The 22922-nt window shown below is 46.3% G+C and overlaps 2 protein-coding genes and 1 long non-coding RNA gene across 5 annotated transcripts in view; 2 read left to right on the top strand and 1 right to left on the bottom strand.

The window, feature by feature from the left end:
* The window catches only part of LOC309537043, a 67476-nt gene extending 57802 nt beyond the window's left edge, over positions 1-9674 (bottom strand). The window contains exon 1 of the long non-coding RNA XR_014221785.1: positions 9515-9674. This is a non-coding gene — a long non-coding RNA (uncharacterized lncRNA). The remainder of the gene's footprint in view (positions 1-9514) is intronic.
* LOC309536931 (neuroglobin-like) overlaps positions 1-13593 on the top strand; it is a 37931-nt gene extending 24338 nt beyond the window's left edge. For all 3 annotated transcript variants that reach the window (XM_082231341.1, XM_082231342.1, XM_082231340.1), the window contains exons 3-6: positions 7307-7414; positions 10126-10246; positions 11331-11411; positions 12805-13593. In XM_082231341.1, coding sequence (XP_082087467.1) covers positions 7307-7414; positions 10126-10246; positions 11331-11411; positions 12805-12930 — 436 coding nt within the window. In that variant the 3' untranslated portion in view covers positions 12931-13593. The remainder of the gene's footprint in view (positions 1-7306; positions 7415-10125; positions 10247-11330; positions 11412-12804) is intronic.
* A 7313-nt stretch (positions 13594-20906) lies between these two features.
* The window catches only part of LOC309536972 (uncharacterized protein), a 28495-nt gene continuing 26479 nt past the window's right edge, over positions 20907-22922 (top strand). The window contains exon 1 of the mRNA XM_082231400.1: positions 20907-21204. The gene's annotated coding sequence lies outside the window, so the exon portion shown is untranslated. The remainder of the gene's footprint in view (positions 21205-22922) is intronic.

Here is a 22922-nt window from a genome sequence, read left to right as displayed (position 1 = left end):
AGCTCCACTACAGCGCAACAGTAACCACTTTCTGTAACTATCCAATCACTGAACGTCACTTTCGATCCCTTATTTGTATATGTGGACCTGAGTGAAACGATCTACAGTATCCCCCTGCTGGCCCAGGGTGAGAACTTCAGTACATAACAATTTCACAAACCTGGACATGTGTGTGTGGTTGTCATTTGTCTGCCTGGCATTTATAATATTTCAGCTGATTTATTGATTGATTCGTCAGATTAGCCTTAGCCTTCCTTCTTCTAAACCACAAAGCTCCAAGCTGGCTTCCAAAAACTGAAAATGATGAATTCGAATGGCAAATGAAAATTAACTGGCACAATAAAAACAAAGACTCGAATAAATGTGAGCAGGTTAGGTGTACCCCAGACCCTGAGATTTCAGTGCCCAAACTATGATCTTGACTCCACGGTCGGAGGAAGCACTGCTGCTGAATCTCAGCTGCTGGAAACTACAGGAGGGGAGAGCGGGTCTTGTGTTCGAATCCTGCTGCCTGGTTTCCCATTTGGGTATCTGGCTGGTTGCTGGGCTGGACGGGCCACTGGCCTGACGGAGCAGGCTTGTCTTTGTGTTCTTACGTTCTCATTTCCCGGTGCGATTCCCCTGTCGCATTCCTTCTTGCAAAAAGTTTGACCTTTGGGGAAAGTATTCCCAAAATGTGGCTGCGTCAGGGAATTGGCTTTCTCCCCCCATGGCAGCAGACAAGCAGGACAAAGGAAAAGGGGTCTTCTTACCAGTTAGACGCTCTAAGAATTGCAGCAAGAGAACAAAGAGCAAATCTCAGGATTGAGGTTGAATCCTGACAAGACAGAAGGACTGTTCTTGGGGGGACAGGGGGCGGGCTGGTGTGGGGGACTCCCTGGTCCTGAATGGGGTAACTGTGTCCCTGAAGGACCAGGTGAGCAGCCTGGGAGTCATTTTGGACTCGCAGCTGTCCATGGAGGCGCAGGTCAATTTGGTATCCTGGGCAGCTGTTTACTAGCTCCATCTGGTACGCAGGCTGAGACCCTACCTGCCCGCAGACTGTCTGTCCAGAGTGGTGCATGCTCTAGTTATCTCCTCCTTGGACTACTGCCATGCGCTCTACATGGGGCTCCCTTTGAAGGTGACCCGGAAACTACAACTAATCCAGAATGCGGCAGCTAGACTGGGGACTGGGAGCGGCCGCCGAGACCATATAACACCGGTCTTGAAAGACCTACATTGGCTCCCAGTACATTTCTGAGCACAATTCAAAGTGTTGGCGCTGACCTTTAAAGCCCTAAACAGCCTCAAAAGCCAAGTATAGCTGAAGGAGCGTCTCCACCCCCATCGTTCTGCCCAGATGCTGAGGTCCAGCTCCGAGGGCCTTCTGGCGGTTCCCTCATTGCGAGAAGTGAAGTTACAGGGAACCAGGCAGAGGGCCTTCTCGGTGGTGGCGCCCGCCCTGTGGAACACCCTCCCAGCAGATGTCAAGGCAATAAACAACTATTTTACTTTTAAAAGACAACTGAAGGCGGAAGTTTTTAATATTTGATGCTGTATTATTTTTAAAATTCAGTTGGAAGCCGCCCAGAGTGGCTGGGGAAACCCTGCCAGATAGGCGGGGTATACATCAATAATAATAATAATAATAATAATAATAATAATAATTATTATTATTATTATTATTATTATTTATCTCCTTGGAATGGCGGTGCTCCCAATTAAGGATTCCACCGCCTTACGTCCCTATTAATCTACGTCACGTCTACATCTTGTAATCTGATCTTGTTCCCTCTGTGCTGTGCTGTGCTTTCTGTTCTGCCACTTTCCGAGCTCTTCTTGACCTTGGCGAGAGCGTAGGAATGCTGTCCAGAGACTGTGAATCTTCCAGTGTTTCTTCTCCTAGCTGTTCCCCATCCAGTATTTCCCAGCTTCTGTCCTCTGAACTATGTCCCTCTGCAAACCGCTGTTCCAAATCTATACTGTTGTCCTCAGTGCAGCCCTCCTCAGCACAGTCCCTGACACCACCCCTGCAAAAACTGGCAGCCTGCAATTGCTGGGAACTGTTGTTTGCACCAACCCCGCTGAGCTATAATTCCCAGCACCCTTAACAAACTTCACTTCTCTTGATTCTTTTTTGGGGGGGCGGAATCATGCGCCTTAAAGTTATGAGGCGTACACAGCCACAGAGACGCATTTTACCGCCGTATGGGGACCCTGCAAAAATAGCACGAATTTAGGCATACAACTGATATTTTAATAGGCGGTCGTGACTGATTGAATTTCCCCCACTGATCAAAATCTCCTGGGTTGGTGCAAACATTGCCTCCTGATTCAATCTAATCCGTTCGCTCAGGTCTGAGCTAATCCTTCTCCTCAGTTAATTAGGACGCGTTATTAAATTCCAATCCAATTTTCAAAGCTTATATCCTGCTAGCTGAGCGTTCTCTGCTTTAAACCCCTTATCCATATTTAACTTATACCTGAGCATGTTGGAAAACTCACAGATAACGGCTAATAAAGCCACAGCAAATCTTTGGGGGATTTTGCAAGAATCAAACACCGCCTGCCTTTCACAAGAGTTTTATCGCCTCCTCCCCAGCCTTTGATATTAAACGCTGCCCTGTCAGTGAAAGCCAAGAGGCCAAATCAACAGTTGCCTCTGCCTTAATCCAGCCCAGCCCTTGAAGGGGAGTGAATCTGCATCTGTCCTTGTGGGAACGTTAAGGATAGTAGGAGAGGATATATTGATTAAATGTTACCCTTCCTTCACTCACGCTAGTGAGTCATGTAGCAAACCAGTCCCCCCCCCCCCCGATACGGCAGGAAGCAGGTTTTCTGATTTGTCTGAATCTCTTTGTTGTTGTTGTTGTTTAGTTGTTTAGTTGTTTAGTTGTTTAGTTGTTTAGTCATGTCCGACTCTTCGTGACCCCCTGGACCAGAGCACGCCAGGCACTTCTGTCTTCCACTGCCTCCCGCAGTTTGGTCAAACTCATGCTGGTAGCTTCGAGAACACTGTCCCACCATCTCGTCCTCTGTCGTCCCCTTCTCCTTGTGCCCTCCATCTTTCCCGACATTAGGGTCTTTTCCAGGGAGTCTTCTCTTCTCACAAGGTGGCCAAAGTCTTGGAGCCTCAGCTTCAGGATCTGTCCTTCCAGTGAGCACTCGGGCCTGATTTCCTTCAGAATGGAGAGGTTGGATCTTCTTGCAGTCCATGGGACTCTCAAGAGTCTCCTCCAGCACCAGAATTCAAAAGCATCCATTCTTTGGCGATCAGCCTTCTTTATGGTCCAGCTCTCACTTCCATACATCACTACTGGGAAAACCATAGCTTGAACTATATGGACCTTTGTTGGCAAGGTGATGTCTCTGCTTTTTAAGATGCTGTCTAGGTTTTGCTATAGGGTTGCCATATTTCAGAAAGTAAAACTGTTGAGCTTTTTTTAAAAGGGGAAATGGATGCTTTTGAATTCTGGCGCTGGAGGAGACTCTTGAGAGTCCCATGGGCTGCAAGAATATCAAACCTCTCCATTCTGAAGGAAATCAGCCCTGAGTGCTCACTGGAAGGACAGATCCTGAAGCTGAAGCTTTGGCTCCAAGACTTTGGCCACCTCAGGAGAAGTGAAGACTCCCTGGAAAAGACCCTGGTGTTGGGAAAGATGGAGGGCACAAGGAGAAGGGGACGACAGAGGGCGAGATGGCTGGACAGTGTTCTCGAAGCTACCAGCATGAGTGTGACCAAACTGCGGGAGGCAGTGGAAGACAGGAGTGCCTGGCGTGCTCTGGTCCAGGGGGTCACGAAGAGGCGGACACGACTAAACAACTAAAGAACAACAACATAGCAAAACCTCCCCATCCCATACAATTTGTGTTTGCCTGGGAAGCGGACCTGCAGAGGAGTAAGCAGGGAGGGACTCATTTGCACCACCTTGGCCCATGCCTGCTCTGCTCTCCCAGCCTGCCTACATCGGGCTGAGTGTTGTCTGCACCAGTGCCATTGCTGCCTGCCTGCAGGGAAGCGGCGTTTCTGGCTGCTTGCAGTGCTTGGCTTTGTTTGGTTGCTGGCTCGGTGGCGCCACCCCATTGTCAGTCAGAATGTAGAATTGCAGGCCAGGCGCTGCGGTAGACAGACTGTGACCCTTGCCCAGGATGCGTCCCCAAATCTCACCTGGCATTTGCAGCCAAGGGTGGAAAGTAAAGGTCTAATGTCTCTGGGATGGCCGGTAGAAAGAAGCATACTGCCCCAATCTCAGCAGTTGTGGGCAGGAAAAGGTACAGTTGGAAGGGAGGAACTGAGTGTGGGAATGTTGAGGGTGGCAGGAGGGGATATATTGTTTATTAATATCCTTCCTAACTTGCACTATCAAGTTTCTTAGCAGAGTTTACATTCCCCTTTTTACAAGCACAGCAGATAGCTGGTCGCAGGCTCATGTGAGCCTCTCACTATTATACAATTCAGTCTGTCTCAGACTGAATTGTACATTCCTGGCAAGTTCCCTCGAATCCCTATTTAAAAAATAAAGACACCACAGTCTTATTCATTAGCAGAGTTTACATTCCCCTTTTTACAATAGCTGGTTGCAGTCTCGTGTGAGCCTCTCACTACAGTGGTACCTTGGGTTACAGACACTTCAGGTTACAGACTCCGCTAACCCAGAAATAGTACCTCGGGTTAAGAACTTTGCTTCAGGATGAGAACAGAAAGCACGCAGCAGCGGCGCGGCAGCAAGAGGCCCCATTAGCTAAAGTGGTGCTTCAGGTTAAGAACAGTTTCAGGTTAAGAACGGACCTCCGGAACGAATTAAGTTCTTAACCCGAGGTACCACTGTATTATACAATTCAGTCTGTCTCAGACTGTATTGTACGTTCCTGGTAAGTTCCCTTTAATCCCTCTTAAAAGAATAAAGACACCACCATCTTATTCAAAGTCAATAAAATAAGTTTACTCACATCAGTTCACAGTTGGATCCCTGAAAGCAGACTTAGTTACAAATACAGTGGTACCTCCAGTTGCGAACGGGATCCGTTCTGGAGCTCCGGTCAGATCCCGAGGAATTCACAACCAGAGGTGCTGCTTCTGCGCATGTGCGAGACGCGTAGAGCACTTCTGTGCATGCATGCACGGTGAAATCCGGAAAAATAGTTCCAGGTTTGTCACACACGTATCCCAAAGGATACCTAACCGGAGATGAACGTAAGTAGAGGTACCACTGTATGTACATGTGGATCTATCCCATAGGGGGAATAATCCAGTCCTAGCTAGAAGCTGATCAAATGACGAAGGAAGTGAAAAAGAGAGGTGTGCTGCGTGACTCGTTCTTTTGTTACCTGGACAGGTAAGGTCACGCCCACAATCTATCACATGCAAAAGGAAGGAGGCTCCAGCCAGGAGGAACAGGAAGTTTTTTTAAAAAAATAATAATATTTTATTGCAAATTTTAAACAAAGAATATCACCAGACATATACAATACCATCACCAAAGAATAACAAACAGAAAAAACCATACAAAAACAGAAAGATAAACATAAAGTAAAAACATCATAACTGTTCATATATCATTTTTTCATACCTACTTGGACTTCCTCACATCTCCTTTTCCTGCGTTCTCCATAATAAAGTTATATACAGCAATTTATTACCTTGTTTCATTTCTTATTTCTAATTCTCAAACATTATGTCTCAAACTTTGAATGTTTTTATCTAATACTTAACTGCTTAATTTAGACATAACATTACTTCAAATTTCATCTTTATCATTAAATTCCACTTATTGTCATATATCTTTCAACAAAATTACTGATGCCATGTTATTTCCTTTCGTGCACTTTCTTAAGATTCATACAATTTATAGTGTTTTTGTAAATAGTCTTTAAACTTTTTCCAGTCCTCTTCCACTGTCTCTTCTCCCAGGTCTCGGATTCTGCCAGTCATTTCAGCCAACTCCATGTAGTCTGTCAGTTGCATCTGCCATTCTTCCAGTGTGGGCAAATCTTGTGTCTTCCAATATTTTGCAATGAGTATTCTTGCTGCTGTTGTTGCGTACATAAAAAAAAAGTTCTATCCTTCTTTAACACCTTCTGGCCAACAATGCCTAAAATGAAGGCTTCTGGTTTCTTAGGGAAGGTATACTTAAATACCTTTTTTAACTCATTATAGATCATTTCCCAAAAGGCCTTCAGGAACAGGAAGTTTTGACTGGCTGGACCAAACATCCCTTTGCATGTCCACTCTAGGAAAACAAGGAATGTTATACTTGACTGCTTCTCATGGATCACATCCCACACTGAACACCATTGGGGGAGCTCCATCCCTCTCTCTCCTGTTACATCCACACTGGGAAACTATGGCTAGCAGCCTCCACACATCAGAACATCATCTCCTGCCTGTAGGTTTCCCAAGTATGGATCTGGGTGGCTCCTGTACGCATGCTGAGTTTAAAAAAAAAGAACTGTGGCGATCCCACTTAACTCTTCTTGGCTTCCTAAAACAAATGGATTTTTTGCATATTTCCCCAGAACCGATTCCAGCTGCAACGCATTAGACATTTCCTGTTAATTTCCCCAAAGCAGGACTTTGTGGCAGGAACAAAGATCAGCTGCAAAGAGCTCGGAATCAGCAATCCAACACCACCCTCTCCTGGGAGCACATATTTCTGTGTGGATTGGAGTTGGCCGTATTTAAAGGTAGACAGCATCTTAAAAAGTAGAGACATCACCTTGCCAACAAAGGTCCGTATAAAGCTCTGGTTTTCCCAGTAGTGATGTATGGAAGTGAGAGCTGGACCATCAAGAAGGCTGATCGCCGAAGAATGGGATAAGTAATGCTTATTCCATGAAAGGTTTACAAAGTTCGGTTATTGCAAAAGTTTTCAGTGTTAAGCTTAACTTTTGTGCATTTTTTAACACTGAGAAACTTTTGCAATAACCAAACTTTGTAAACCTTTCATGGAATAAGCATTACTTTTTAGGAAAATGAAGTTGCAGCGCTATTCTTAAAATTTTTTTTTAAAAAAGTTCGGTTATTGCAAAAGTTTTTCAGTGTTAATTTTAATTTTTATGCAATTTTAAAAACCACCGTGGTATTACAACAATAACATCTTACGTCCTTTAGAGGAGAAATTGTGAATTGCAGGATTTTAAATCCCTGTCATCATCCTTGGCTTCACTCGGCTTTGTTTATAACCCTCTTCCATTTTCTTCTAGTCCATACAGATACGGCCCTGGTGGTCGGAGAGTGGCGTCGGTGGGCGAGCCTTACGGTGAGGAAAGCCTTCCCTCTGGATAACCCAGAGAACTAAAGCTTCTCCTCTTATTCCTTCTGCAGACTGTTTGAGACCCACCCTGAGTGCAAAGACGTTTTCTTCCTCTTCCGGGACATCGATGACCTGCAGCAGCTGAAGATGAGCAAGGAACTGCAAGCCCACGGCCTCAGGTGGGTAGCACCAAAAACAGCCCCTCTTCTCTGGGTCTGAAGCTGAAAATCGGAAGATTCAGGACAGATGATGATGAGAATAATAATAGAAGAACTTCATGTAGCACCTTGTAGGTGTTATGGGAATTACGAGGGGGGGCACATCTTTAAAGTTGTTAAATGTTACAAATATTATGCCTGAATGTATCCTTTCGACTTGACAGCTCAGGGAAGTTACCTAGCTTTAAAAATCATATAAAATCAACTCCTTTGACAGTTTCCTCCATTCCAAAGCTATTTTCCCCTTGAAAAAAAGGGACTCCAGGAAGTTGCCAGAGGTGACAATTGCTGAGCTGATTGTTGGCCAAGGAAAACCTAATCCCATCACCAAACTTGCTGTTAAGTACTGAGTTGAATAGGACCCAGAATGCAGCAGTCTGATTGGTCCTAGAACAATGCAGCAGTATGATTGGTCCACAGGAGCCACCCAATCCAGCTCCAGGTGGAAGGGAATCCGCAACCTGATTGGCCTACAGGAGAATCCCGGAATTAGCCAATCACGTGGGGCCCATTGTGTAAATAATGTATATAAAGCAGACATTCTGGGGGAATGTCCTCTTCCTCACCACCAAGAGCTGAATAAAGAGCATGAAATCCACTAAATAATAATAATAATAATAATAATAATAATAATAATAATAATAATAAATTTTATTTATATCCCGCCCTCGGTGGGAAAGTTTTAAATGTCTTTGTCACCCCATCCTCAGGTTTCAAAATTGCTCTTTGAACCTGTTGCGCAATAACCTTTGTTGTTGTTTTTTAGTTGTTTAGTCTTGTCCGACTCTTCATAACCCCATGGACTAGTTGGTAAATTCATTACAATCTCTTGATTTAAGCAATCCAGTCTGGCTTGTCCAGATTGGATTAGTTCCTGGTAAATCCCCTTTGTTCCCCCTTCAAAAGAATAAAGACACACCAGTCTTCTCTTAAAAGTAATAAGAGGTTTGCTCACATTCAGTCCACAGTGTGATCCTGAAGGCAGGCTTAAGCTTGTAGTTACAGAAGAGAGTGTGGGTTCATCCTATTGATGATTGAGCCCATGTGTTGCTGGCTGAGTACCAGGAGACAGCAAAAGGCATCAGGATGGAATAAAGCGAAGAAGCAGAAGGGACCAGCCCTTTTACGGCGTCTTCCAGGGTCACACCCATCTCTTCTTCCTCCTCCTCCTCCTCCTCCTCTTCTTCTTCTTTGGTGATCCCTCGTAGCCAACTAAGATTGTCTTCCATAAACACAGTTTTAACAATGAGTCCGTAAGTGACTGTGGAGGCCAATTCTGGACCCCACACATCCTTCCACACATCCTTCCACATCCTCTTAGCACGTTTCTCCCTTGTGTCTTGAGTTCGAGTGTCTTCAAAGCCCATGATGCCTTTGGGAAAGGCTGTTCTCCAACTGGAGCACTCGTAGGCCGGTGTTTCCCCATTGTCAGTGTTTATACTACATTTTTAAAGATTTCTGGGCTGCATCAATAGGAGTATAGCATCTAGATCAAGGGAAGTAATAGTGCCACTGTATTCTGCTCTGGTCAGACCTCACCTGGAGTACTGTGTCCAGTTCTGGGCACCACAGTTCAAGAAGGACACTGACAAACTGGAACGTGTCCAGAGGAGGGCAACCAAAATGGTCCAAGGCCTGGAAACGATGCCTTATGAGGAACGGCTAAGGGAGCTGGGCATGTTTAGCCTGGAGAAGAAGAGGTTAAGGGGTGATATGATAGCCATGTTCAAATATATAAAAGGATGCCACATAGAGGAGGGAGAAAGGTTGTTTTCTGCTGCTCCAGAGAAGCGGACACGGAGCAATGGATCCAAACTAGAAAAAAGAAGATTTCACCTAAACATTAGGAAGAACTTCCTGACAGTAAGAGCTGTTTGACAGTGGAATTTGCTGCCAAGGAGTGTGGTGGAGTCTCCTCCTTTGGAGGTCTTTAAGCAGAGGCTTGACACCCATATGTCAGGAGTGCTCTGATGGTGTTTCCTGCTTGGCAGGGGGTTGGACTCGATGGCCCTTGTGGTCTCTTCCAACTCTATGATTCTATGATTCTATGAGTCTTTGAACCTCTTTTGTTGACCACCAGCATTACGCTTTCCATTTTTAAGTTTGGAATAGAGTAGCTGCTTTGGAAGACGATCATCAGGCATCCGCACAACATGACCAGTCCAACGAAGTTGATGTTGAACAGGAGTCAGCAAACTTTTTTCAGTCTACTTTCCCTCAGAACTTGTGGGGGGCTGGACTATATTCTTTTGGGGGGAGAATTAATGAATTCCTATGCCCCACAAATAACCCAGAGATGCATTATAAATAAAAGCACACATTCTACTCATGTAAAAACATGCTGATTCCTGGACCGTCCGCTGGCCAGATTTAGAAGGCGATTTGGCCCGATCCAGCCCCCAGGCCTTAGTTTGCCTACCCATGATGTTGAAGAATCATTGCTTCATTCTACCTGAGGATGCTCCAGACCAGGTGTGACAGGAAGTCCTCCTGGCTGGACCAACATCCCCCCTGCATGTCCACTCTGGGCAAACAGGAAATGTACTAGATTGTTTCTGTTACATCCCATAGAGACAGCGTGTATCTGAATGCGCGTTGTGGGCTCCCACCTGTGTCTGTTCTGAAGCCAAGCTTCCTTCTCTGTCTCTTCCATGTCCTTTTTCCGTCGCCAGAGTGATGTCGTTCATCGAGAAGAGCGTGGCGCGGCTCGACCAGGAGGACAAACTGGAGCAGTTGGCCTTTGAGCTGGGCAGAAATCACTTCCGGTACAAGGCACCCCCCAAGTACTATGAGGTGAGGAAGGCAGGGGCAGGCAGCCCCCTCTGCGGCCCCACAGATTAACGTAGTTTGTGGGGAAAACGAGAGAGGAATTTGTTAGATCCGGAAGCAGCAGCCAGGAAATCCTTGATTGATACTTCACCTCAGTCAGAACTGGCATTGCTACAGGTGCCAGGTAATACCTGGTCCGCATTTGGAAGAAATCATTCTTTCAGTGTGATGGGATCTGTGGAACTCCCTACACATTGATATCAGGCAGGTGCCTTCCCTGTACGCTTTCCTGTGGCTGCTAAAAACATTTTCATTTAGACACGCCTATCCAGCTACTGGGACGCGGGTGGCGCTGTGGGTTAAACCACAGAGCCTAGGGCTTGCCGATCAGAAGGTCGGCGGTTCGAATCCCTGCGACGGGGTGAGCTCCTATTGGAAGAAATTCAAAGACTACTTACAGAAACATTGTAAAATTAATGAATGTTAGAAGGATGTTGGATAGAAACTAAGCGGTTTCCAGCTGTAATGCTTTAAGAGATATGGGGGGGAAAAGAGGTTTTACAAATGGGTAAAAGTTTAATGGTAAGGATTTGATGAACTAACAAATCAAACTGGAATACAAAGAAGGGAGGTATGAGGAGGTCCGAGGAAATAAGTGTATGGAAGTTATGTTATTGAAAATTAATGTGTGTTTTTAACTGTTTTTTTATTTTGTATGTTTATTATTTTTCTTTTTTCTTGTTATATCTTAAAAACTTTTAATAAATATCTTTAAAAAAAAAAGACGGGGTGAGCTCCTGTTGCTCGGTCCCTGCTCCTGCCCACCTAGCAGTTCAAAAGCACACCAGTGCAAGTAGATAAATAGGTACCACTCTGGCGGGAAGATAAACGGCAGATTCACCCATTCCTATGCGCTGCGCTTCCAAACCATCCAAGAAAAAGAGAATTAAAGACCCCCCAGATTTTGCCAGAGCTGGATGGTTCTTCCCTGTTCCTCGTTTCCAGAATCAAAAGATGGGGCTGGGTAGGGAATACAACGTGCCTTCTCTTCTTCCTCTCTCTTTTCACCTCCCCAAATAACCCTCCCTTCTCTGGACTTCTCCCCCAGTACGTAGGCGCTCAGTTCATCCAAGCTGTCCAGCCCATTCTAAAAGAACACTGGACTCCGGAGGTCGAGGAGGCTTGGCAGGTAAGAGAAACTTGCAGGGTTGACGCCAGTTAAGTTCCACTCGGAGCAGACCCAGCGAAATGAGCAGAACTAAGTCCGTCACGCCCAGTGCCGGATTTACGTAAAAGCTAAACAAGCTCTAGCTTAGGGCCCCACTCTCTTGGGGGGGGGCAAAAAATGTAAAGGGGAAAAAACCTGGATATACATTTCCAAAATATAAAAAAACAAATAAAATAAAACCTACCTACAGCAACAGTGTTTTCTTTTTTTGGTAAAAATTGACAGACTTTTTTGGGGGGGGGGATATTTCTGAAATAAATAAACACCCCACACACAAGCAGCATGAGACAAAACAGTTTTGGGCATTTCTTTTTTAATGAATGAAACCAGCATGGGACAGAACTATGTTATCCCCCCCCCCAGGTCCTCTTATCCTCAATTAAGCCATTTCCCCCAATTAAACCTGTGTGGAACTGAGCTTGCCTGTCCAATGTGCTATTTCCAAAGCAATGGGGAGGCACCTCTTTTGGGTACCTTCCAACAAGCCGTTGGACAAGCATGATCAAGTTTGATTTCATGGGCCCTTAATTAGATTTCCGCTCCATAGAAATATCCTATTCTTCTTTTCTCTTAAAACAAGAATGTGCTGTGTCTTTTTTTTAATCATTCCATGTGGGTTTTCTTTCTGAATCTAGCACCTGTTGTTTATCTGACTGTTATGTACTGAGTTGAATAGGATCCAAACTGCAGCAGTCTGATTGGTCTTAGAACAATAGGATCCAAAATGCAGCAGTCTGATTGGTCCTAGAACAATAGGATTCAGAATGCAGCAGTCTGATTGGTCCTAGAACAATGCAGCAGTATGATTGGTTGGCAGGAACCACCCAATCCTGCTCCAGATAGAAGTGAATCCACAACCTGATTGGCTTACAGTAGAATTCCGGAATTAGCCAATCATGTGCAGCCCATTGTGTAAATAATGTATATAAAGCAGCTACTGTGAGCGGACTTTCATTCATTCCTCCTCACCACTATTAGCTGAATAAAGAGCATGAAATCACTTTGCGACTCCGAGTATATTTCACTGACGTAAAGGTAAAGGGACCCCTGACCATTAGGTCTAGTTGTGGCTGACTTTGGGCTGACTCTGATCGGCAAGCCCTAGGCTCTGTGGTTTAACCCACAGCGCCACCCGCGTCCCCCTAATCTGACTTAGGCCATAGCAAATTTCAGATTGACGTAAAAATGGCAAGGGTCGGTCAGGTGTTGCGTCTGTGGTTTTGGAACGTGGTCCTACCGTTTCACCCCCTGGTTCTGCCATAGCCCTCCATGCCCCCCCATCCCTCCCCCTTTTGGAGGGCAGGATTCACCCAGTAAACGTTTGCCTCTCTCTTCCCCCTTCCCCCCCCCCCAGAGCCTCTTCAAATATTTGGCGGCCACCATGCGACGAGGCTTCTACACGGAGGAGAAGACTGCGGGAACCGGCAAGTCTCTTTCCTCGAGGAAGGCTTGCGCTGAGTCAACTCCAAACAAAAACTAGCAAGACAAAAATCTGCTCTTGATGTGACTCAACGATGGACACACACCCACACCCTGGACTCCCCCCTTTTTTGCTCCTCTCTTCCAAGTGGAACTCCCAGGTCCAGGGGAAGTCCTCTGCAGTGATTCCGTCTCTGTTGGAAACAGGGGTTGGTAATAATATTTGTAAAAGAGAAACCCCTGGGCAAGGATTTCTTGAAAAAAGGACCAATCATCCATCAATCTCCTTCCCACGCGCTTTATAAATGCGTATTTATGTCTGGGAGGGATTGTTGCAGGAATGGAGTCCTGCTCAGCTGAGCGCATGTTGCCCTGCTGTTTCAGAGGGCTCCTGATAATAATAATAATAATAATAATAATAATAATAATAATAATGCCTTTATTGTAATTGTACAACCTGTGTAAAATGAAATTAAATGAGCCCCGCCCCCCGCAAACACTCAATCTCTTATCGAACAGCACGCCACCTCGCAAGTCAATTTCACTAAGTTATTTTCTATACAATACAATAATCTTTATTGTCATTGTCCCATACGGAACAACGAAATTGAAAAAACTACATCAGACATTCAGAAACCAACAAGCCTGCTATCCCAGCTATCCCAACCAGATTAGCCCCCTAAAAACTCTGATACCCCATAATTAAATACAATATACTCCCATAGAGACTCTTTACACTGCGTTTAAAACCAAAATCACATTTGGGTGGAAACTGTTTCTTAGGCGGCTAATCCTAGTCTTTATAACCCTGTACCTTCTTCCAGAAACCAGAAGCTGAAAGAGATCATTTCCGGGGTGCGCACTATCCTGCACTATCTCTGCAGCTTTCTTGTGGCACCTGGAAGCGTAGATTTGATCCAAGGTGGGAAGAGTGCACCCAATTATTCTCTCTGCAGTCTTTACAACTCTGGACAGCATTGTTTTTCCCCTGACCGTGCAGATCCCAAACCACACACACAGACCATAAGTTAATACACTCTCCACAGTAAAATGGTAAAATGCCGTCAACAATTCCTTTGAGAGATTATTTTTCTGGAGGAATCTCAGAAAATATAACCTCTGCTGTGCTCTCTTCATCAGGTCTTTGCTGTTTTCTCCCCAGGTTAGGTCATCTCTCAACTCCATTCCCAGAAATCAAAACACCGAGACCTGTTCCACACACTTCCCCTCAATAATAAGTGGTTGAATATTCAATTTACATTTCCTAAAGTCCACAATAATCTCTTTTGTTCTCTTTAAGGAGTAAGTTGTTTTTCCTGCACCACTCCCCCAACTGCTCAACTTCCTTCCTATAGGCTGCCTCTCCCTCTCCAGCCATGATTAAACCAACCACCATTGTATCATCTGCAAACTTAATGATCTTACTATTGGGGTTTTGGGGGGCACAGCCAACTGTATAGAGCATATATAAAAGCGGGCTCAACACGCACCCCGTATTCATGATGAGATCCGCAGAGACGTGGGAACCCATCCTGATCCGTAGGGAACGGTTTGGTAGAAAATCTAATATCCACCTGCACAAACACGGTGGAAGTCCCAGGTCTAATAGTTTGGGCACCAATCTATGCGGAAGAATAGTATTAAATGCAGAACTAAAGTCTACAAATAACAATCTCGCATAGTTCCCTTGCTTCTCCAAATGAATCAGGACAGCATGTAAAGCCATTGCCACAGCATCAGGACTCAGATGCTCAACACCCACCATCCATGCCTCCTTGGGAAATAGAGATGGCTCTGTTGATATCACTACATCACCATTTCCATTGTTCTTGTTGTTTAGCCGTTTAGTCGTGTCCGCCTCTTCGTGACCCCCTGGACCAGAGCACGCCAGGCACTCCTGTCTTCCACTGCCTCCCGCAGTTTGGTCAAACTCATGCTGGTAGCTTCGAGAACACTGTCCCACCATCTCATCCTCTGCCGTCCCCTTCTCCTTGTGCCCTCCATCTTTCCCAACATCAGGGTCTTTTCCAGGGAGTCTTCTCTTCTCCTGAGGTGGCCAAAGTCTTGGAGCCTCAGCTTCAGGATCTGTCCCTCCAGTGAGCACTCAGGGCTGATTTCCTTCAGAATGGAGAGGTTTGATCTTCTTGCAGTCCATGGGACTCTCCAGAGTCTCCTCCAGCACCAGAATTCAAAAGCATCCATTCTTTGGTGATCAGCCTTCTTTATGGTCCAGCTCTCACTTCCATACATCACTACAGTGGTGCCCCGCAAGACGAATGCCTCGCAAGACGAAAAACTCGCTAGACGAAAGGGTTTTTCGGTTTTGCGTTGCTTCGCTAGACGAATTTCCCTATGGGCTTGCTTCGCAAGACGAAAACGTCTTGCGCTTTTTAAAAAAAAGCCGCTTGAAGAGGTGCAGTTGCGACGGACCGTGCTTCGGAAGACGAAAAACATCGCAAGACGAAAAGACTCATGGAACGAATTCTTTTCGTCTTGCGAGGCACCACTGTACTGGGAAAACCATGGCTTTAACTATACGGACCTTTGTTGGCAAGGTGATGTCTCTGCTTTTTATTGCTTATTTGCTTTCCATAAGCAATACCCGGCTACATCACTTTGGGGTTGTTTATAATGCCAATAAAAATCAGAAATTAAAGAAAGGAAGAAATGGACCCATACGGACAGATTTGCCCACCATCCCTAGACAAAAACATAGCCTGACCTGGTTTTACTTTGTTTCGTAGCCTCACTGCTGCCCTTGAAGATATTGCTTTGGGTTGCAGATACCGTCAGACTGGCCACACCTGCGCTCCAGATGTTTTTGTCCCATCCCACGGGGATGGAGCATTTGGGAGCTTGCTTTCCATCACCTGTGAGCAAACCGTGAGCCCTTGAAACGTCAGCTCCTGTTCCTCCTGCATTTAACTGCCTCGCTCTCCTCAAGCCCCGCTGCTTTGCAAAATGATTTGCTTGCGATTTCGGCAATTAGGCTGCCTTGAAATGCACTCTCGCTTTCCATCAAATGGTTTGCCCACAGGATATTCCCAGAGCAGTTTTTCCTTCTCTGTAATTCCCTCACCCCACCCCTCTCTATAATTTAGGGCTGCGATGTGTAGTTGGTTACTCACTGGCGTTAATTGCTTTGAAAGCAGTCTGATCGATTTGCAAAAAAAATAAGAGCGCAAGCTATATCTCAAAAGAGGCCTGCAGAGATTGAGCCCACCGGAAAGCTCTCCTGCCCGGACCTCATTTACATTATTCTTAATTTTTTTAAATTACAAACTTTCCTGGCAAAAAATTAAAACTACCAAGCGCGAAGTGTTGTCTTCCAGGACAAATGCATGTATAGATGATAAGTCTTTTATGCTGTCATCCACGGGGCATCAAAACAGACTTGGAAAATCTTTTGCATTGCAGATTGAAATCATTGAGTCGGGCAGGAGAACGTCCTGGTGGATCGGTCCCATGGTGGCTCAGATCTGCCTGCCTCCCACCCACTCGCCTTTAACTGTTTCCCCAATCTCCCCCCCCCTCCATGCTGACGGTCGCCCCACTGAGCCGCAATCTTGGTGACTTTTGGACCCCAACAATCTTGGTGACTTTTTGGATCACTTGTACTTTCAGAAAGATGTGCCTTTGGGGCTTTCCCAGTCTGCTGCTGACGCTTCTGTACTATCAGATTCCTAATAAAAGTTTAGAAAACGAAAAAAAAGCACAGCAGTTCCTCTTTCCGGCCTCTTCCTTCTTATTGCCTTCCGTGTCTTTGCAGATAGCAGGAACGGACGGGGCGAAATGTGCAGTTGGATAAGGGAAGCTCTGCATCTGTGTGTGATATTCTAAAACATGGGTAGACAAACTAAGGCCCAGGGGCCAGATGCGGCCCAATCGCCTTCTCAATCCTGCCCTTGGACAGTCTGGGAATTGGCGTATTTTTACATGAGTAGAATGTGTCTCTGGGTTATTTGTGGGGCATAGGAATTCGTTCATCCCCCCCCCTCCAAAATATAGTCCGGGGAACAGTGGACCGCCCCCCTGCTGGAAAGGTTTACTGACCCCTGCTCTAAAACAATTAAAAACCGCCAGCCATCTGAGCCAACTCCTAGGAGCCAAGGTCCGTTCAAGCCCCCAATAAAATATTTGAGGGGGCTGGGCCGGACGGACTATGCATGCATATTCAACTGCTTAATGGTTTCCACGTCAACCAGGAAATCTCAGTGGCGGAGGTGAGAACAGAAGAGTTGTTCCATTGTCTGGAGAGGTCCCTGCAACTAATCCAGAATGCGGCAGCCAGACTGGTGACTGGGAGCAGCCGCCAAGACCACATAACTCCGGTCCTGAAAGACCTACATTGGCTCCCAGGATGTTTCCGAGCACAACTCCAAGTGTTTGTGCTGACCTTGAAAGCCCTAAACAGCCTTGGTCCAGTATATCTGAAGGAGCATCTCCACCTCCATCGTTCAGCCCAGACACTGAGGTCCAGCTCTGAGGGCCTTCTGGCGGTTCCCTCCCTGCGAGAAGTGAGGTTACAGGGAACGGCGTTTCCGTGCGCTGCTCTGGTTCGCCACAAGCGGCTTAGTCCTGCTGGCCACATGACCTACTGGCCACATGTACGCCAGCTCCCTCAGCCAGTAAAGCGAGATGAGCGCCGCAACCCCAGAGTCGGCCACGACTGGACCTAATGGTCAGGGGTCAAAAAAAATAATAATATATACAGGGTGCCTACATTCTGCATGAACTGGTTGCATGGAAACATGTGCAAATGGCTTGAGATACCTATGAGGTCCATCAATTACCATGTAGCATATATTTAACACAAAAAACAGCGACCATTTGTTGTTGACAAAGGACAGCTGGACATAGAAAGGGCCCCATTACTTTCAGTAGCTTAGGGCCGCATCAAAGCCCTGCTATAGCCTGAGAAGGCCCTCCCTTGAATTTCCACCAAATGTGCCTCAGACGTTGGTGAAAGGTTCCGACATCTCAGATGTTATGTACTGAGTTGAATAGGATCCAAACTGCAGCAGTCTGATTGGTCCTAGAACAATAGGATCCAAAATGCAGCAGTCTGATTGGTCCTAGAACAATAGGATTCAGAATGCAGCAGTCTGATTGGTCCTAGAACAATGCAGCAGTATGATTGGTTGGCAGGAACCACCCAATCCTGCTCCAGATAGAAGTGAATCCACAACCTGATTGGCTTACAGTAGAATTCCGGAATTAGCCAATCATGTGCAGCCCATTGTGTAAAGAATGTATATAAAGCAGATACTGTGAGGGGACATTCATTCATTCCTCCTCACCACTATGAGCTGAATAAAGAGCCTGAAATCACTTTGCGACTCTGAGTATATTTCATCAGAGATATCTTTTTTAAAAAAACCAAGGTCTCTTCTATGGAGGAATGCTCCCTTTCTGATAACCTGGCCCTTAAGTTGAACAGAGTTCTATACAGATCAGCAGCAAGCCCCTTTGAGGTTTGCCTGGAAATGGTCCAGTTGGATTTCTGCCTGCCCTGAAAGGAGGCAAGGGGAGAATGGCGAAAGGTTTATTTGAGCGTTTTATCCAAAATGAGTATGGGAGCTTCTCGTAATTAACGTCTTTGCCTGAGGTCAGGAACAGAAATCACACAAGTGGGGTTGTCGAGCCCTGGTTTATCGGCATTGACTTTTTTATGTAAATGCATCCAAACAATAACACTGAACAACAAAACAGTGCTTTATGAGCCTTTGCAAGTGCAGACAGACTCATACTTGGAGCCTAGGAAGATAAACATCCATCTATTATGCAATCTGAAGCCTCTAATGGCCTTGCTATCTTTGGGTTTGGGCTGGGTGTCCATCAATATGCGGATGATACCCAGCTCTACCTCTCTTTCAAATCAGAACCAGTGAAGGCGGTGAAGGTCCTGTGTGAGTGTCTGGAGGCGGATGGAGGATGGATTGAGGTTGAATTCTGACAAGACAGAAGGACTGTTCTTGAGGGACAGAGGGTGGACAGGTGTTGGGGACTCCCTGGTTCTGAATGGGGTAACTGTGCCCCTGAAGGACCAGGTGAGCAGCTTGGGAGTCATTTTGGACTCACAGCTGTCCATGGAAGCGCAGGTCAATTCTGTGTCCAGAGTCGCCACCGAGACCCCATAACACTGGTCCTGAAAGACCTACACTGGATCCCAGGACATTTCTGAGCACAATTCAAGGTGTTGGTGCTGACCTTGAAAGCCCTAAATGGCCAGATCACCCGTCCCTTTCATTCCATGTAACAGGCCAACTTTGCTTTATTCCTCTTGTGCGAGAACGTCTTGTGGGCTTACAAACACATATTCATGTTGTCCCTATTTTCAAAAAGGGGAAAAGAGAGGACCCAAATAATTACCGCCCAGTCAGTCTGACATCAATACCAGGGAAGATTCTGGAGCAGATCATTAAGCAAACAGTCTGTGAGCACCTAGAAAGGAATGCTGTGATCACCAATAGTCAGCATGGATTTCTGAAAAATAAGTCATGTCAGACTAACCTGATCTCGTTTTTTGACAGAATTACAAGCCTGGTAGATGAAGGGAACGCAGTGGATGTAGCCTACCTTGATGTCAGCAAGGCATTTGACAAGGTGCCCCATGATATTCTTGTAAAGAAGCTGGTAAAATGCGGTCTTGACTATGCTACCACTCAGTGGATTTGTAACTGGCTGACTGACCGAACCCAAAGGGTGCTCATCAATGGTTCCCCTTCATCCTGGAGAAGAGTGACTAGTGGGGTGCCACAGGGTTCTGTCTTGGGCCCGGTCTTATTCAACATCTTTATCAACGACTTGGATGATGGACTCAAGGGCATCCTGATCAAATCTGCAGATGACACCAAACTGGGAGGGGTGGCTAACACCCCAGAGGACAGGATCACACTTCAAAACGACCTTGACAGATTAGAAAACTGGGCCAAAACAAACAAGATGAATTTTAACAGGGAGAAATGTAAAGTATTGCACTTGGGCAAAAAAAATGAGAGGCACAAATACAAGATGGGTGACACCTGGCTTGAGAGCAGTACATGTGAAAAGGATCTAGGAGTCTTGGTTGACCACAAACTTGACATGAGCCAACAGTGTGACGCGGCAGCTAAAAAAGCCAATGCAATTCTGGGCTGCATCAATAGGAGTATAGCATCTAGACCAAGGGAAGTAATAGTGCCACTGTATTCTGCTCTGGTCAGACCTCACTTGGAGTACTGTGTCCAGTTCTGGGCACCACAGTTCAAGAAGGACACTGACAAACTGGAACGTGTCCAGAGGAGGGCAACCAAAATGGTCAAAGGCCTGGAAACGATGCCTTATGAGGAACGGCTAAGGGAGCTGGGCATGTTTAGCCTGGAGAAGAGGAAGTTAAGGGGTGATATGATAACCATGTTCCAATATATAAAAGGATGTCACCTAGAGGAGGGAGAAAGGTTGTTTTCTGCTGCTCCAGAGAAGCGGACACGGAGCAATGGATCCAAACTACAAGAAAGAAGATTCCACCTAAACATTAGGAAGAACTTCCTGACAGTAAGAGCTGTTCGACAGTGGAATTTGCTGCCAAGGAGTGTGGTGGAGTCTCCTACTTTGGAGGTCTTTAAGCAGAGGCTTGACAACCATATGTCAGGAGTGCTCTGATGGTGTTTCCTGCTTGGCAGGGGGTTGGACTCGATGGCCCTTGTGGTCTCTTCCAACTCTATGATTCTATGATTCATAACAAACGCACATTATAACTCTAGCCAAACCCCTTAGTAGCTTGTGTAGGAAGAAGCATGGGTGCTGGACATACATGTGGGTTCAGACACGCCCCTTACAACATGTGCATGACATAACAAACACGTCATAACAGAACATAAGATTCCTGCATTGCAGCGGGTTGGACTAGATGACCTTTGGGGGGCCCATTCCAACTCTTGAATCCTAGTATTCTATGATCTTTACACAGAGCTGCCCGCCCCCCAATGCCTGCTGCAGTACTGGACCATCTCCCCTCTTTCATCTTTGCAGTGACTCGGTCCTCTCTGGGACTTCTTTGGATTGTTGTTTAAAAAAAAACATTATTTTTTTTAAACGACTTTGTTGGCTGGAAGGGAAGGGTTGTGATTGTACTGGCAGCTGTCTTTAGGCTGGCCAGCCAGCGAATGCTTTGCAGTCGTCTCCTTGTTTCAACGCCAAACAGCCATCCTGAAGCGAGAGAGGTGTGGCAAAGATTGCATCCTGCGAGTGTCCGGAATCGCTGGTGCTGCCTCGGTCCAGCCAGAAGGGTCTACGGCGCAGCGAGGAGCCAGAGGGCAGACGAAAACAGCAGTGGACGAACATCTTTGGCCTGGTGAGTCAGGATGGGGGAGAGAAGTGGCTGGCTTGTCTTGTTTGCAGGGCTCTATCACCCACCCAGCTCCTCCACAACCCCAAGAACTACAGCTCCGGATGTGCCCTGCAAACTAAGAACATTTGAGGTGGAAACAGGTAAGTGGAACAGAAGCTTCTCACAAGAACCAAGAGGTTTACCTTGCAGGCAGCAGCAATGGGAGCCTGAGCTATTCCAGAAGCACAAAACCCTGCAGGATTTGAGCTGTTGATTGGATGGGATAGAGCTGTAGGCTTCCAGCACGAGATGCCTTCTCATTTCAGCACAGAAAGCAGAACATGTGCAAATCCATGGCAGTAGCAAACAGCACCCACTTGGAGTCCACAGGAGTCCCCTTGCAGCCAGCTGCAAATCCTGACTCTCCCATGCTTCCCGTAGCTCCGGAAAACCCGAGCTGTGTGTGTGTCTTGTCCAACGGGCATCGTTCAGGCTGGGGAACGCTGTTGAGCAAGCATCTTCTGTGAGTTCAGAAAGATCAGCCGGTCGCCGCTGCCCACTGGCAAACTGTCAGATATCCATGAGATGCACATTCACTCAACTGTTGTGGGGGTTTGGCTTAGGAAGGGAGGCTTACAGAGGAAAACCCCCCAGGGAAAGGGAGTGCCGGGCTTGTGAGCAAGCTCCTTAGTTTAGGGAAGGCTTTAGATGCAAACGCAAACGCTTACAAGCTTGCCATGAATATGTTTTGGCTGAAAACCTCTGGGCGGGTTTTGGATGAGTTGCACTAATGGGAACCAGCACAACGGTTCCCACGAATGCGACAGGACTCCTAGCTTCATAGAATCAGAGAGCTGGAAGGGTTCCTGAGGGTCATCTAGCCCAACCCCATGCAAAATGATAAGCTGGTAAAATGCGGTCTTGACTATGCTACTACTCAGTGGATTTGTAACTGGCTGACTGACCGAACCCAAAGGGTGCTCATCAATGGTTCCTCTTCATCCTGGAGAAGAGTGACTAGTGGGGTGCCACAGGGTTCTGTCTTGGGCCCGGTCTTATTCAACATCTTTATCAACGACTTGGATGATGGACTCAAGGGCATCCTGATCAAATTTGCAGATGACACCAAACTGGGAGGGGTGGCTAACACCCCAGAGGACAGGATCACACTTCAAAACGACCTTGACAGATTAGAGAACTGGGCAAAAACAAACAAGATGAATTTTAACAGGGAGAAATGTAAAGTATTGCACTTGGGCAAAAAAAATGAGAGGCACAAATACAAGATGGGGGACACCTGGCTTGAGAGCAGTACATGTGAAAAGGATCTAGGAGTCTTGGTTGACCACAAACTTGACATGAGCCAACAGTGTGACGCGGCAGCTAAAAAAGCCAATGCAATTCTGGGCTGCATCAACAGGAGTATAGCATCTAGATCAAGGGAAGTAATAGTGCCACTGCATTCTGCTCTGGTCAGACCTCACCTGGAGTACTGTGTCCAGTTCTGGGCACCACAGTTCAAGAAGGACACTGACAAACTGGAACGTGTCCAGAGGAGGGCAACCAAAATGGTCAAAGGCCTGGAAATGATGCCTTATGAGGAACGGCTAAGGGAGCTGGGCATGTTTAGCCTGGAGAAGAGGAGGTTAAGGGGTGATATGATAGCCATGTTCAAATATATATAAGGATGTAACATAGAGGAGGGAGAAAGGTTGTTTTCTGCTGCTCCAGAGAAGCGGACA

The sequence above is a fragment of the Podarcis vaucheri genome (assembly GCF_965113315.1).
Source record: "Podarcis vaucheri genome assembly, chromosome: 7".
NCBI lineage: Eukaryota > Metazoa > Chordata > Lepidosauria > Squamata > Lacertidae > Podarcis > Podarcis vaucheri.
Note: the sequence above shows the minus strand (reverse complement) of the source record. Positions and strands in the feature narration are given on the sequence as shown.